The 17,721-nt window shown below is 32.3% G+C and overlaps 1 protein-coding gene across 20 annotated transcripts in view; it reads right to left on the bottom strand.

Annotated features, from left to right (window-relative positions):
- The window catches only part of LOC105327381 (serine/threonine-protein kinase 26), a 59,481-nt gene that overhangs the window by 8,299 nt on the left and 33,461 nt on the right, over nt 1-17,721 (bottom strand). For 3 of the 20 annotated variants that reach the window (XM_034473131.2, XM_034473133.2, XM_034473129.2), the window contains 7 exons: nt 17,602-17,694; nt 17,245-17,358; nt 12,524-12,640; nt 11,914-12,024; nt 9,573-9,677; nt 1,047-1,258; nt 726-786 (listed from right to left, as the gene is read on the bottom strand). In XM_034473131.2, coding sequence (XP_034329022.2) covers nt 735-786; nt 1,047-1,258; nt 9,573-9,677; nt 11,914-12,024; nt 12,524-12,640; nt 17,245-17,358; nt 17,602-17,694 — 804 coding nt within the window. In that variant the 3' untranslated portion in view covers nt 726-734. Of the gene's footprint in view, nt 1-725; nt 787-1,042; nt 1,259-9,572; nt 9,678-11,913; nt 12,025-12,523; nt 12,641-17,244; nt 17,359-17,601; nt 17,695-17,721 lie in introns of those variants that run through there. The other 17 variants (XM_034473134.2, XM_034473139.2, XM_034473142.2 and 14 more) reach the window with 15 other exon arrangements.

Below are 17,721 nucleotides of genomic sequence, written 5' to 3'. Positions count from 1 at the left end.
AAACTATAGACTTGTGAGAACAAGTTCTCCACAATACACTATACAAGATCTAACAACATCTTGTAGGAGGTCATCTAAAAGCAACCTTTTAAATAACCATGAATAAACATAAAAATGTTGGTAAATTGGATTCAAACTTTAATATATACAAGTACAAAATAGTTTGATAACTTTATCTTTTACAACTCGTATGCTCAGCCGATTATTTGATGCCAAGTTAAGTTTTTCCTACCAAAATTGGGAACAATGTTCGTCTGATTTGCTAATCCTTCTTGCAAACAACAATAACACAAACGACATATTCACTTTGCAATGACTTTTACTTATCAAAGCACCTCGAGGATTAGGTTTATGGGTGATGAAGAAACACAAACTACAAGCCAAGATTTAAACAGCGGTTATTTGATTTAAAAGATCACCTGAGATGACTTTGTAAGGGATGTTGTTAGATCGTGTTAGTTGCATAGCAAATCATAAACGAGCAGTTGGGTTGTTGTGTCAAATGGCATTGTTATATAGGCCTGTCTATTTAATTGCAAACTATTCAGCCACAGCTATTCAAAATCAACAAGATTTGCCTGGCTTTTGAGCAAGACTATGTAATCAGTGTGTAATTCACTTGAAACTAGCATCATTCTAAAATTATTATGAAGCAAGAAATAGATAGTTACATTCTACTGAAAGTTCAAGGCCTTTTTGAAATGGTTCTAAGACAAACTTAAAACCTCTATTTATCAGCTTGCTGCCAGATCAGTTTCCCATGTTACAGCCTTCCATTCAGGTGAGCTTAAGATAATAAAGTTATGGGATATCAAATATACAGTATATGAGCCATCCATCGAATGATTGTATGTTTTAATTGTAATCAAAGTAGTAAGCTTGATTTTTGTTGTTAGCAATATCCAATATATGAGCCTAAACAACCTGTGATTGAAAGCTGCACTAATGTGAGATGGCTATGAATTTAGTTATAGCGGTAATTAGGTATTTCCAGAGAATGGATGAAAATGTCTGACTTATCAATATGACACAATAAAACTTATTACCTTTTCACTTTGTCTATTGCTCTCCTGATCTCCACCTCTGACACTGTTGCTGTGGTAGCTAAGCGACTTATGACCCCTGTTAGGAGGTCATCTGTTATTCCAGAACATGACCGTTCTGCCAAATCAAAAGCATTTTTCAGCTCGTCTACTGCCTCTGTTCGCTGGACAGGGTGTCCCCGCCTCCTGTAGTCCTCTCTATAGTCATCCTTCAGCTAAAAAAAACCATGACAAAATCAGCAAATCAACCAAGATTGGACTGGATGCATTTATGATAAATTACTTTAAAATACAGACCTTTTGTTCATCAAAATAAATAACTGAATTTTATCACTTTATTTGCTGTTCATAATATCCAATCTACTGTTTTATAATAAATTATTCTATTATATGATTGATTAGATCTCAGCTCTCTGATTGCCTGATATCCAACTATCTGGAAAACATAGGTAATCACAGATTATCACAGATTACAAAGCTCACCTAGCGAGGCATCATTTTTATGAGTCATTGCCTTTATGAGACCACCTCTATCAATATGAAAATCATAGTTATTGATCTTTGATATTCATGAATACTGTTTTGACACAGTATTGTATTTGTTAAACATAGGTAATCACAGATTACAAAGCTCACCAAGGCGAGACATCACCTTTATGAAGCATCACCTTTATGAGACCACCTTTATCATATTACAGAGGGTTCTGCTTAATCTGATAGTCAATTTGTCAGAAAAAAATTATCAGACTAACCAATTATTAGATTAACCAATTTAGCATTTTTGTGCTCTCTGATTTCGGTATAAAATAAAATTTAACTTGTTTCAAGATACAGGTAACTCTCGATGACTCGAACTTCGATCGCTCGAAGTTCTTGATCGCTCGAAGTGTGTCTAGGGTCCCGATATTTTTCCCTATATAACGAAGCAAATTTACTCTTGATTTCTTGAACTCTTGATCTCTCAAAACTCTTGATCCCTCGAAGTCAAACTGCAGTCCCGTTGTTCATAATCTATAGTTTCTTACTCTCAATTCCTCAAAGTCGCTGTGTATCTTCAAGCGCTATACCTAATTAACACCTACTTGAACATTTAAATGGCTCCAGGCGCGGGACCCGTGTCACGGGTTGTTTATTCAGGCAACACTTGTCCTGCAAGGTGATAATTGTTTGGTTATTGACCATACTGATACCTGAACTATAATCACAACCAACCATTTTATGATAATTTGGAGACACAATGAAAATGAAAAATTAATTGAGATGAAATGATAATATTGAGCCATAGTCAAATTTTAGAATTATCAAACTGTTAAATTTATGCATATCAGCATCATTGTCATTATAATGATTATTGCTGAACAAGTTCTTAAAGCTGGTGAAGGACTCGTATAGTGGGAGCAATGGGTGATACTCAGTTATCACATTTATCATGTTTATGATATGTCAATCATCTAGCAGTATAGAACTACTGAGCAATCTGGTCTTAATATATTGCATAAAATAAATAATTATTATGAATTTATTCAATAATTGTTTTGTATTTATAGTTTTAAAAACATCCAGTTCTGCGTATTTTACTGAAAAGAAAACGTTCTTTATGCACATGCATATGGTTAGCACTCAATAAATGGCTGAATCATAACATCCGGTAAGACTAATTTTAAAACCCGTCGATCAACCCACAAAATTCCGAACTCTTGAAAACTTGAACTCTTGAAACCTCGAACGTTTTCTTTGGTCCCATGGACTTAGAGCTATCGAGAGTTACCTGTATAATTTATAAAAATTAAAGATATAATCTGTATGTCAGTAGTTTGAAATGAAATAATTTACCTTGGTTTAGCAATGAAAAAGCATTTTAGGCTTTATTTTGTTTGTAAATTCTCAAAAGAAAATGTTTCTCTTAACGATGGTTTCAAAGTGGCTGTCATTTTGACAGGAATGGCTAATTGTCTGAACAGTCCCTCTTTTCACCTGGACAATTTATTTTAATTCCTTTTCTGTTATATAAAATGTTCTTAAATAATTAGTCATACATGTTAAAAAATTATTTGAATTTTTTTTATTAAGTTTTCTACCCCCATGTAAAATTAAAAGTAATAAGAATTTCCTCGATATCAAATGTTCCAAACCCAGTCACATTTTGATTCAGAAATTACATGTTCAAATAATTCTTAATAAGTGGTGCAAGCCCCGCATGAAATCAACACATAAAATAGGTAAATTAACAAACAATAAAATGTGTTCACAGGTAAAGTCAGTCTTGTGTGCGGTCATCCGCAACAATTATCGATGTTGGTAGCTTTCATCTTATGAAGAAGGTTAGCCACCCGTATGTGTTGATGTGTAACGTAATGCCCTTCAAAGAGTTGCAGTGTACACAAAATGTTAACCAATTAAACAAACTTAAGGAATATACAGGTGTAAGTGGGTGGGAAATCATTATTACACAGTCACAATCCAAAAATGACATTTATTCCTATCAAATAATTAGGAAAAAAAGGATATAAGGGATATATAAGAAATGGTTTGGTGTTTTGATATTATATCAGATTAACCAAATTATTCGATTAACCGCTATCAGATTGAGTGGAACCCACGCTCTGTATATGAAAATCATAGTTGCTTTTGACACACTATATTATTACTTTATCAAATCTTAAAAAATTGTATCATATGATCAATTCATACATTATAATTAAATACAATGTTTATCAGTACAATAATATAAAATACGATATTGCATCCTATGATAATTATAAATATATCATATAATACAGTAAAATACTATAATAAATAATGATACAATATGATATTGTATCATATGACATTCATCATTGTTATACATTTATTGTATTTGATCACATGATACAATATCATAATATATAATATATATATGGTACAATATAGCATTATATGATACAATATCATATCACATAATAATTCACAATATTGTAACACATGATATTATACTGTATAATATAGTATGATATTGTATTGTATGATAATCATATTGTAAAATATTTGACACATAATATGAAATTTTGTTATACTTTCATGTTAAATACTGAAATCTGATTGGTTAAGACGCAGTTAATAATATTTACTATTACCCTCAGCGTTAGCAACGCACTTGGCAACGGGTAACATTAAAAAATGTTACATGCGCGAAAATTATGCGCGTACGGTTCGCTGTAGAATTCACGTTATTCCTATATAAAAGCAGTAAAATTTTCTTAAAAATTTTAAAAAAGACATTCAGTATAACAAAATAAATAGTGCCTGTTTGGGAGGATAACAGTTGAAATTGACACCCCTCGAAAACCATTGTCAACCTCCGCTTCGCGTCGGTTGACAATGGTTTTCTCGGGGTGTCAATTTCAACTGTTACCCTCCCAAACAGGCACTATTTATATAGTATCATATAGTACAATATAATTTGATACAATATAATTTGATATAGTGATATATCATGTAATACAATATTTTCTTATACAATATTATATCATATGATACAATATCATATATTATAATATCATGTAATACAATTTCATGTGATAAAATAATGTATTATATAAACCCATATCATATTGTACAAAATCATATCATATGATACAATATTATATATTCCAATATCATATGAAACAATACCATGTGATTAAACAGTATAAAATATCATATTATAAAATATTGTATCATAATATACAATATTATACATAAAAAAATCATTATACAATATCATATCATAATGTACAAAAAAAAAGATACAATATCACTTTGTATATTGTTTTCCCTCAGACTGAAATGTCACATTTTCATTGGATTAAACATGGCACATGATTGCCTCATATACCTCTATGTAGGTTCTGTGAGGATTAATATTAGGCCGTCATTGGTCGCCGCCTCACCTACTCATCTTGATATTTCATATTATTTAACACAGAAATCGTGTTCAGTAAGTCATTAAAATATCTAGAGTAGTGGCCCTTTGGAATTATTTTTAAATTAGAGTAGTTGCCCTTTGAATATTGACGTCATGTTGTTGTGTCTGGAGCAGAACAAAATGGCAGCGTCTAAATTTGCTCAAATCTCTGCAGAGGTTTAAAATTGAATAGCAACAAAACATTGTAATATGGGTGAAGCAAAGATTTTTTAAGCCTATTTTAAAGGTGGTATTGATAATTTTGAAGAGTTTAAATGAGTTTAATTGGACGAGATGTAAGGCATCTTGTACATGGCTTTGCGTAGATCACTGCTATTTGTGAATGAATATGTCGCTTGATAGTCCTCGGGAAAACAAAACACTTCGCCTCGCCATCTATGAGATTGATCAACCCAATATATTTCCGTAGTGAGTCAGTAACTAACCTAATAAGTAATATTATAACTTTTTACAATATAATAAATGCTTTAATATTGTATCATATAAAACAATAGTGTATCAATCATACAATACTATATCATAGGAAGCATTTAATATCATTAAACAACATATCAATCAAGCAGGTTTTAGTGAGGCAGTGGATTTGTTTAAGCATCCTTGATAATGGACATCAGGCTCTGCATCTGAAGCTACCTCTGCACATCATTTATATTACTGTCAAATCAACTATGCAAGCTATTATCTATAAAACATGTGACATGTTCCAAAAAACTAAACCTCATCAAGCAACCAAAACCTTAGGCTCAGATTCAGCATTCAAGGTGCATCAGTTTCATAAGATGCATCATCCATGCAAGTTTGGTAAAGTTAGGACAAGTAATAACTAAGATATAATCATCAGAGAGCACCTGCTCCAAAAACTTTAACCAGGTCTTAAAAAGTTAACCTCATCCAGCTCCAAAACCTATGCCTCAGATTCAGCATTCAAGCCTGTCAGGTGCATCAGTATCATAAGACACACCATCAATGTAAGTTTGGTGAAGTTAGGACAAGTAATAACTCAGATACAATCATCAGAGGGCACCTGCTCCAAAAACTTAAACCAGCTCTAAAAACTTTAACCTTATTCAGCATCCGAAACATATGGCTCAGATTCAGCATCCATGCCTGTCAAGTGCATCAGTATCATAAGACGACCATCCATACAAGTTTGGTTAAGTTAGGACCAGTAATAACTAAGATATTATCATCAGAGAGCACCTGCTCCAAAAACTTTAACCAGCTCTACAAACCTTAACCTCATCTAGTATACGAAACCTACTCAGATTCAGCATTCAAGCTGGTGCATCAGTATCATAAGACGCACCATCCATGCAAGTCATAACTTAGATACAGGACTTGCATCAAAAACTTTAACCTCCTCCAGCATCTGAAATTCATTACCCAGATTCAGCATCCAAGTCTTTCAAGTCCATAAGTAGGTCCAGATGCATCATCCATGCAAGTTTGGTGAAGATAGGACAATAACTTAGATACAGGACCTACAACAAAAACTCTAACCAAGTCCGGATGCCTACGCCGACGCCTGGGGTATAGCATAAGCTCCCCCTGACTTTGTCTCGGTGAGCTTAAAATAGGATGTAAAATTAACCTGCACATGACCTAGCTAGGAGGTCAACATAACATTTGATTCTCTCTATACATTGGACTTAAATAGATCTTCCAATGAAAAATTGTGTTAGAAGTATGTCCACAACAGCTAATGAAAAAATCGAACTATTTTTGAAAAAAAATATAAAAAGCTTATCTGGGTTGAAATCAGGCTCCGGGATCATGAAACTGTCTTAAATTTAAGTTAGAATTTTGTCTTAAATCTAAGATTTAGACTTAGTTAAGATTGCTTACTTAAGTGGATCACAAAACGATCTAAGAAAAAACTTAGCTAAGATTTGTCTTAGCTAAACTCCATAGTAACTCGCGCGATTTTTCGACAGAATTTGTTAAAAGTGGAACTCTTCTTCGTTTGAAGATTCCTATCGGCTGCATCGTAAACATTATCATATAGGCCTATCACAAAGTTTTAAAATTTATATTTAAATGCTTCACACAAATATTAGCATAGTTTCTTACTGGATAACAAATCAGTCATTATTCAGACGTGTTTACACACTTTCATTTTAACAAAGGGAAATAACTTCAATAGCAAGTCCACAAAGGTGAAAAACCTAGACTATAAATAGAAAACCCGAGGACGATGGAGGAACCTTCTTTGCTGATCATTTTTTCTTAAAAATCCAACGAGTGTCGCCATTTTGAACTTACTTAGTAACAATCTATAAACTTAAGTCTGCCTAATAGCAGTCTTAAGATTTAAGACAACATTTCAGACTTAACCCTAAGTCATTTTTTTGTGATCCACTTTAAGAACAATCTTAAAATTTAAGTGCAAATTTATTGACTTAAGTCTGACTTAAGATTTAAGACAGTTTCATGATCCCGGAGCCTGATTTATTTAATGTATTTATATCTCTAATAAAGGAAATATCTTATCATTTGTACACTAAGTGACAAATAAAAATCTGTCATTTTACTTTAATGTATTTGGGGGTATTAGTCTAACCCAATGACCCACTTACCACCAATATGTAGAGGATAGCCAACTGGTTAAATTATAATTGTTTTAGTTTCTATTTTGCATTAAAAATGTTTTTTTATTTATCAACTATCATTTTATTGCCAAGGAAGGTAATTTAAACAATCATGAACTCAGAGGACAGAATAAATTCAATTTCTTTTTATGAGGAAATTTTGGTGAAGTTACCGCAATCACAAAACTTTATTTATTCATTTTTGGTTGTCAATTTCAATTTAAGAATTTGCATTAATTTGATTTGATAATTTGATTTTCATAATATAAGTTTAAAACTTTAGTGGACCGATGGTCCACCAGGTCCTGAACTGTTGGTGGACCTTCCCAATTTTTGGTGGACTCGGGCCGATAGACGTTTGTTTCCTTAGGCTTAGTATAATATATACACTTGTGTATTATTAAAGAATAATACATGCTACATGTCAATGTCTAATAAGCATATTATAATGATTAAGAATTTGAAACAAGATATCTGTGAGCCAATGCTCACTAGTGATACCCCCACTCTGATGTAAATATGCAAAGTAAACAAAGTCGGCCTTTAACAGAAAGTTGGCATCCGATTGGTACAAAAATATATCCCACAATAGGCATGCCTAAACAAATACATGTACTGTGTTACAAAATTTCAAGCATCTACAATAAATAGTTGCTGAGAAATCTTTGACGAAAATTTGTTTGTAAATTTAGGCTAAAAATAAACAAAGTCGTCATTAAACAAGAAGTTGACGTCCGATTGGTACAACAAAATATCCCACAATATGGCATGCCTAAAAAAATACTTTGTTGAAATTTCAAGCATCTGCAGTAAATAGTTGCTGAGAAATATTTGACGAAAATTTGTTTGAAAATTTTGGCTAAAAATAGACAAAGTCGTTATTTAACAGGAAGTTGACATCCCATTGGTACAAAAATATATCCCATGATATGGCATGCCTAAAAAAATACTGTGTTAAAATTTCAAGCATCTGCAGTAAATAGTTGCTGAAAAAAATGCGACAGAAATTTTTGTTGCGGATGGACAGACAGACACACAAGGGTACATGTAAAAGAATATACCCCCTTCTCCTTCAGAGCGGGGGTATAAATATTTATATCAAATTGTGTGCAGCATAAATGAATCATTAATGACTTATTCTACTACAGTTATTGCCGAGATCAAAGAGATGCCGCGGACATTATTCTCCAATATACCACGAACGTCATCAGTAAATTATCAGATCAGAAATACCTATTTGTCTCGCACTGATCATGAAAGTACAACTTCAAACCGTAAAATGTTTTAAAATCATGTCAATTTTACGTGTTAGTTCCAGTCAAAACGATGTGTATTGCCGCAAATGTTTATTTTAAAGAGATCAATGCTGCTGTTCCTAGGACCTCCCTACCACATTTTCGCTGTGTGTTTTTACATAAAATATATAACGTTTAGTAGTAATAATCATATTAAATTGCCCTTAAAATATTAGGAACATGATTCACAGATATTTTATAAATAAGTGAAGAGTATTAAAAATTCAAAGAAAAATTCTGTCGTCTGCATGTGATTCCTTTGATCGATACACATGTAAACATTACTAACAAAACTGTTGGGGTTACACGGAACAGCCGTCAAAATGACCTAGATCGTCTCTCTATAGGAGAAATGATCTGTAGAAATACTGGGCTGTTAGTAGAATAGAAATAAAGTTAATGTTGCAGAATAACCTCCGGCTTTTATATTTCAAAACAACATTTCTCGACCTCAGAGGTTTTTCTGCAACATTCACGAAAACTCGTACTTTATTTCTTAATTAACTTGCTAACACAGGTTATGTACTTTTTCTGCAATGCTTGCTACTTTCATACCTGTATGGATCACCAAAGAAGGCACTTTATTGTTTAAATGATCCAATCTTAAACCAAGACACTGCTTAAATTGACCTGTGAAACCAGTCTTTAACTATCTGTTACTCAATTGAAATGTAATGCCTGACTATCTGATCTGACCACTAACCTGCAGCAAGAGAGGAACCACGGTGGAGGACAGGGAGGAGGACTGTCGCGGGACATCGTACTGTGACACCGGTCTCTGAGGGGGCTGGGGCGCTGGGTGGCGCTGCTGAAAATAGAATTGCTTGCCTCTTATGTTTGATTTTAAACTGACAGTATTAAAAAACCCATTACCTTAACAATCAGTACTGTACTGGTTATTTTTTTTTTATCAGAATGTCCATACACTTTAACTAAAAAATTGAAAATTCTTGAAATTGTATATAAAAATTTCTACCACCATATGTCTAAAAACATTAACATTTCAATAATTTTCTTTCTTTTCTCGCAATTTGACTTAAGCTGCCATAAACCCAAGCCATGATACCATATACATTGTATTTAACCAACCCTGCATTTATAATTAGAGCAGAATGCTACAGAAGAGTAGGACAATATATGACTACATACAAAATGTGTTACAATATATTTAAATCAAGCAGTAAAATTAAAAATACAACTATACATGATAAATGTGGAAACTATACAAACTTTATATATTTATATTACACAAACTATATATATATATATATATATATATATAAAAACAACAAACACACACTCTTAGGTGACAAAAGTATGTCAATTTTTTTTCTTTTCACTATACGGCAATACTTCATTGAAAACATTTTTCACAGAATTGTTTAAAGGTAACCCTTTACCGATTTTCAAAAGACCTGGATTGATAAGAATTTCTTTAGCTTTTTTACGCATCATATTCAAACATTTGTCCAACCCTCATTCCCTGGGATTTTATGTGAACAATCTAAAGGAAGATTTTTTGACTTGCATATTGCAAAAGATACATAGTAGAGCTCTTAAAAAATATTTGTGTTGTGTTTGAAATATCAAATTTAACCAATGAGTTGTAAAAACACTATTTCTATGCATGTCAAAAAGTGCAAATTGAATTTACTGTAATCAATATAATTTTTTTTTAAATCTGACAAAAAATAACACCAGAAAACCTTTTTTTTAAAGTCTAATTTTCAATGAAATATATAGGGGAAAAGAAAATATTTACATACTTTTGGCATGTGAATGTATCTATTCTCAAAATTGCTTTTAATTGTTACAGTAAAAAAATGATTGTAAAAATTAAAAACTTGTTAAGCAAAAACCTACATTCTTAGGAAATATATTTTAAGAGAAAAAGTACATCAAAGCATTTGGTGTATATAAGCTAATAATATTAATTCAAAATTTATAATTGATGCTTAGTTTGTGGAAAACTTTTTCAAGAGATCTTTGTCAAAAGGAACCAATGTAATAAAAATTTCTTCTGGTATGCATTTAAATTAAGTACTACATGTGGCATTATGAAGTTCTCACCCCCAAAGTGAAACTTCAGTCTAATTGTGAGCTTTAAAAATTTTTAAAATAAAAATGGTTGAAATCACATTGAAAATAAAAATGTAAAGAGCTATCACCCATGTGATGCCATAATCATTTCAAATTTCCTTTTTTCCAAAACTCCGGATCCTTAATTTCAATTCCAGATGGCCAAACAAGAGTGAAGAAGTATTCTCAAAATATTTATCATATCACTTTTTTAAAACTTTATGCCCCCCCCCCCTTTTAATAAGTGGGAATTATGAATTTCACAATTAATGTACCTCATCTCCTACTGATGCTATTTACCAATTTTGTCAACATTATTCTTGTAATTTAGGAAAAGAAGATGAAAATGTTCAAAAGTTTATAACTGATGCACAGAGTCAGAAAAAATGGTAGCAACAGATCACCTAACTGACTCAGGTGACATTAAAAAGAACCAGGTATCACTACATACAAGTTAGTAAAAAAGTAAAAACTGTAAAGTTATTAAATTCCTGGGAAAAAAAACAAAATTAATTTTCATTCCAATACAGAACTAAAACCAACTGCCATTAATACAATGGGAACAAGGGCTTAATGGATATGTACAGACTTTAAATCATGCCAACATGCATGTTAGTTTCAGGATGTGCATCACAATCCTCCTTGTTGGACAAATTGTTGCCAGACCATTTTTTCACTTTCATCTTATTACCGGTACATCCAATTAGTATAACTTCAGAACCAAGCACCAAAACACTTCATACCTATTCTATTGCAATTTATTTCTTCCTTATCACTCATTCTTTACTAACTAGTTTACAAAAAAATTCTAATAAAATTTTGCTGAGAAAATAATATCTAACAAAGGAAGAAGGGAAGAAAGAATTAGCATACTAAAAAAAAATAGGGATGTCCCTGGGAGGGTAGTGATGCTTCCCTGTTGTAATATTAATACAGTTGTCCATTTCCCTACAGTGAGGACTCACATAATTCTTGTAGGGTGAGGTATCCAACATGTGGTGTGAGGAACCCACATGAGTTTGGGGATGGCTAGAATTTGGTAAATCATACTGGGACTTAGGACGCGAGATGGGTGGCTGTTATACAAAGAAGAGAAGAAATTCAAGTACAATGTCAAAACAGTAACACCAATACAGAAACCATGCAACTACAGATTCGATTTGTAAAAGCCAGAGTGGGTAGATCAACTGGACTTAGATGCAATGTTAACTCAGAAACCATGTCTTTTAAATTCTTTAAAAAAAAGAAAATACAGCTTTTAATAATATTTTGACTGTACATAGCTCTGGCTTTTACCTTGGCTTTCATATCAACATGTATATACTAGTATCTTCTAAAGAGCATACCTACATCTCGATCAAAAGGGAAAAATGTTATAAAGAATAAAGTTGAACTGATATTTTCATCTCAGACATGTAATTACACAATATCTTGAAGAATAGTATTGAAGGTGTATAAAATGTTTCACTGTTATTTCACTAAATATTTCACTGGGGTATTAAGATTTCACATATATATTTTCCTTACCCACCAGAAATACTTTTGGTCAAAAGGGAGATAACTCCTTAGACTTACTCTATTGTTTATTATGGAGAGGTGGGGAGGTTGTCCAAACAAGCTTATATTGGATTTATAGGGTGAGATGATAGGGGTGGTGGTGTCAGATTTACTACGCAGGTGTACAGGGGAGCCCTGGAAAGTTAAAATCACACACAATTAACATAGGCACACAAAGATAACATATTTTGCAATAGATAAAAACCACACAAAAAAAATTCACATTCTGTCTCAGCCATTAATCATCACTTAATTAATTAAAGGTAAACATATAGTTAAATTCACAGGCTCATGATAGCACACAATCAAGTATATAGTTAAAATAGCAAAACAGACTTAAAGGAGTAAACACTCACAATAATAAAAGTACCGAAGAACTGACGGGAGTTGATTTTATCGATGGTTATTTATAAAAAATGATATGCTATTTTGCATGACAAGTACAGGTAGTTTCTAATCTGTATTTGAATTACGCACATTTTCATAATATGACTTTTTCGACACAACACACAAGAATGTTGATAAAACCCCATATGAATAATGTTAAGTAATATTTAAAGACAGAATAAATTCAATCAAACTATGTATCAGTGATAGAAATATTTCAGGGAAATTTATGGATCCAAGCAATATTGAACTCTCGTCTCGTTTAACCAAACCCTCGGCTCTCGCCGTTAATCTCCGACAAGCAAGAGAGACTCTCTGCTTGTCGGAGATTTAAGGAGACAGCCGAGCGTCGAGTTGAACGAGACTATATTGAACTTTGGCGTAAGAATACATACAACTACAAAAAATATCTAAATTGTTTGTACCATTTAAAATCTGACTATTTTCAAGGTATTTATAAATATATTTCCTTGAAAAACAATGCTTTAGCATACATTATTTCGGATTTATCAATTATTCTCAAGAACTAATTCTTGTCAGCAGCGATGATTTGTGCTTTGGTCCAAACACTGTTTCACTTTCGGTTTGTCAGAGTAACTGCATAGGAGAGTTGATTAAAATCAACTCCCAAAAATGAATATACATAAAAAATGCAGGCAAAATAAGAAATAGTATAAGAGATTTATTATCTGTTAATCCCAATTGCACATTATTCCATTATTAAAAATCTCAAAACATGAAAGTCATTCACAATATTAACACTGGTAAATCTGTTAATGAGTGTTAAGGAGGCTGGATAATGAACAAATTAACCATCAGACCTGCGTAAAAATTTAAGATATGATTCGTTCAGCTATAAACTATCATTTGTATAGAAAAAATCTATATATTTTACCTTTTAAATTTGGGTATTTTTATACAGAGCTCTTCTTCTAAAGGAGCCCACTTAAGCTATGTTTAAAACTTGCATTAAATAACAAAAATTCATAAGGAAAAAATCACCAGCACACAAATCAGTTACAAGATAACATTGAGATGGTGACCATCTCAAAGAGCTTTGCTAAGAAGTGGACAAAAGGATGAAAAGAATTACAGAAAATATTGCTTTGACCTTGACCTGTAACTTTGAATTTTTCAAGCTGGCATAGAACCTCTAATTCAATCTCATTATCCCTTACATACAGACCTTTCTGTTCAATCTGAACAGATTAAACAAATGGAAAATAATCTATGGTCTAAAACTGCCTTTAAAGAGATCTGCTTTGACGTTCACATTTTAATAGGCAACCGATGTTTGAGTGTCATTCGTTGAGTTATAAGCAAGTTACAGAGCTCACAATTCTTCGCTATGTAAACAAAGCTTTTGTTTACATTTTGAAGGTTGAAGTGAAAATTCCAGTTTTAGACCTAAAATTAATGTGTTACGCATTAGAAACTGTTTACAAATGCCTCAAATGATTAAAAAGATTTTTTACAGGTATATAAAACCTATGTTAACAAAAACAGGACACGAGCCTTGTTTACATAACAAAGAATTGTGAGCACTGTATTTTGATTATTACTAAATGACTAACGTTAAAATTTCAGTTGATAATTAGAAATGCATTTCTAAAGCATTGTAAATAATAAAAACAGAAAATTAGAATTTGACCAAACTCGATACCATGCTCCTATAAGTGCAATCATCCTTTCTTTTAATAATACAAAGGTACAAGAATACATATATTAATGTTAAAATTTTCAAATGGTAATCAGGGGTTGGGGGTTGGGGGTTGGGGGGGGGGGGGGGGGGTTTGTTCGTCAAGAATAAACAGCTCAAACTGATGCTAAATTGTCAGATTATAATCAAAACAGTTTTTGCAATTAAACACTCTAACAAAGATTAAATAAATTTCTAGAAAAAAGTGTGTATCATATTCAGCAAAATATGGTACTTTCACTTTCAGTACATATGCGTAAGTTTAAAAAGTCACCTGCCCACGGGCAAGTCGCTACCAATTTTTTACTTGTCCGATCTGAAAAACTACTTGCCCCGGGCGTCGGGCAATCGGATTTGTCAGCCCCTGCATACAGAAACTGTGCAGCTCACAGTGACCACAGAAGGAAGTGTCCTTTACAGAAACAAAAAACGTTCAAAGAATCAGCAGCATTCTAAACTATCTTGAAAATATATTAAACCTGAACAGCACCGTAAAAAGGCACCGTCACCCTGGTATATAAACCCTTCGATTTCGTTACACACGATTGCTCACCTAAAACCCATGGCCAACGTGTTGCATTCCTTTCGTGGTTTTTTGATTTTATGCATTTATTTCTAACATTATGTGCATATACTGTTTGTAAATAATGCATTGACCTGTTCATCTGATGTTAGTAGTATTCAGGCTTGAAAAAAGTGTGTAAAACTTGATAATTTCATTACGACTGATTAACTGATTAACGAGGAAAGATGTACGTTCACACAGGTGAGACCTCTACAATGAAATACTTCAAACTGTTCAGAGGTCTGAAGCTTATATATGGGTTGTAGGGAAAGTGGTGATGAAAGAGAAATATGGTGGACAGTGCCTATTTATGAGCGGTGTTTAGCTTTAATGTCTTTATTTTTCTTACTGCCTAAAGCCTTTTATTATCATTTATGATTACGTCTTATCATAATAAGGTGACTTCTACATTAATCATCGTTAATAAATTTTAGGTAGTGATCAGTAAAAAAAAAAATGGTCTTATTCCTAAGATGGTCCATTTTACAGATTTTTTCAAAAGTTTGTCTCAAAATGAGCAATTCATCTTATACCCAGCATCCAATAATAGTCCGTAAAAATACAGTAATTCTGTATGACCTTAACCTTAGACCTAGAAACTTTGCATATTTTTATTTTTAGCATCGTAATTTTGATATGTTTAGCACATAAAAAGCCTGTCTTTGTCTCTCATTAATGTGAGAGTCATTGTTTCCATCCCATCTACATTATTTTCGATATTACTAAAACATCTCGTTATGAAAAATGCTAATATCTATGAATGCATCTTCCTATAATTTTTGAAAATTCTTTTCTCCCACATCTTTTGATGGAGTGAATTAAATTTAGTTTGTCCTATACATCACAGACAGCTTGCCTAAACTGATGTCTAACAATTTTATCTTTATTTTTCATGTGACGCAGGAGATCTTAAAATCTGCACATTATAAATAAGCAGGGTAATTGCTTTAGGAAATTTTAATATAGGGAAAGTTTACTTTTGATCTGCAAGTCATGATTTCAAAAACCAATAGAGATCTGACCAATCTGACAAATATTGGTGCAAATTTAAAACTACAACAGTACTGTGGTTACTGCATATTTTTTTTCTTCAATACAGATCTGACCACTTTTATTTCTAAAATGAATTTTAAAATGCAGTTTATGGTACAAAATTGTACAATTTGAAACCTCAGAGTGTACCATACCATATTTGAAGTCCACACAGTACAAACAAATATGAAATCAAAGAACAATGTACCAATAAATAAAGCTACACAAAGCAAAGAGAAGCTATACATTCAAACTAGAAATAATAATAAAGAGTATTGAAAGAAACCTTCAATAAGAATATCATAAATGACATAAATAAATATACATAGGGGAATAAGTTATTGCAACAAACATGACTGATGCCATTCAGATGTCTTCATGTGGGAGTCATGGTTTAACAAACTTTAATCTGCTTTCATAAATGTTTCAGCTAAATCTTTTTTCAAATAAAGAAGATCTTTAAGGATTTTCTCATTACACTCCTATGTAAAAATTTGACCCCCCCCCCCCCCATTGTGGCCCAAACCTACCATGATATGGAAATCATGATTTGAACAAACTACCCTACCTGAGGATACTTCTACACAATTAAGTTACAGCTTTTCTGGTCAATCAAACAGAATTTTTAATGGTGAATATCCCCCAACTTTTAATAGAATTAAATCATTTAAGCCTGAAATAGTACAATATTGGCAGAAAAATGAGATTATGAGATAAGCACCTCAGAGAAAAAAGTTTAACTATTGTATTAAAATAAATATGGTATTTTCCTTTTATAATACATGTAATTAAAAAATTTTTCAAGGACTTGATGTTATATTGTGAGGACATTTGCAATGTTTGTTGCAATTCTTCTGGCCACCCAATGTATGTATTTAACTAATAAAGAATAAGTAAAACTTTTAGGAAAAAAATTGACTACAATAATTAAGGACAAGTAAAGCAAGCTGATAAGCTGGTGCTCTTCCCAAAGCTTGCAGGTTTTTGTGTCTCTTTTTTGTGCAACTTAATCAACAGTGAGCACATCACCAAGCTGACAAGAGTAGGAAGACTTACTGCATCTTTTTGATCAAGTAGAACTGGAGCCGACTCTGTTCGGCTGTGAATCACTGGGGCTTTATATATATTAGGTGTGGACTCAGAGTGCCCCATTTGATAGGGTAGAGAATTCTGTTGTAGGTAAAGTTGGTAATCAAATAACTTAAATTTCTTACTTAGAAACTACTAACAATTTATGTATAGGCTAATATTTACAGACATAACTAATACTAACTATTAGTTGTTCACATGGAATTGGAATGTTAGCATTCTAAAAAGTAAAAACTTATCAATATATAAAATGACTAGTTACTATATGCTTATTTGATACGACAACCAACTAAGACATAGATTATCATATGATAGGAATCTTACTGGTGCCATTGCCATGGAAACAGGTCTTCCTGGGTCACGATCAGGAATGTTATTGCGTCGGATGTCTAAACGTTGCATTCCATCATTAATATTCTGCAAGACATATAGTTGAAGAACATG

Source organism: Magallana gigas, chromosome 8, assembly GCF_963853765.1.
Source record: "Magallana gigas chromosome 8, xbMagGiga1.1, whole genome shotgun sequence".
NCBI classification, from domain to species: domain Eukaryota; kingdom Metazoa; phylum Mollusca; class Bivalvia; order Ostreida; family Ostreidae; genus Magallana; species Magallana gigas.
This window is presented reverse-complemented; position numbering and strand designations above follow the sequence as displayed.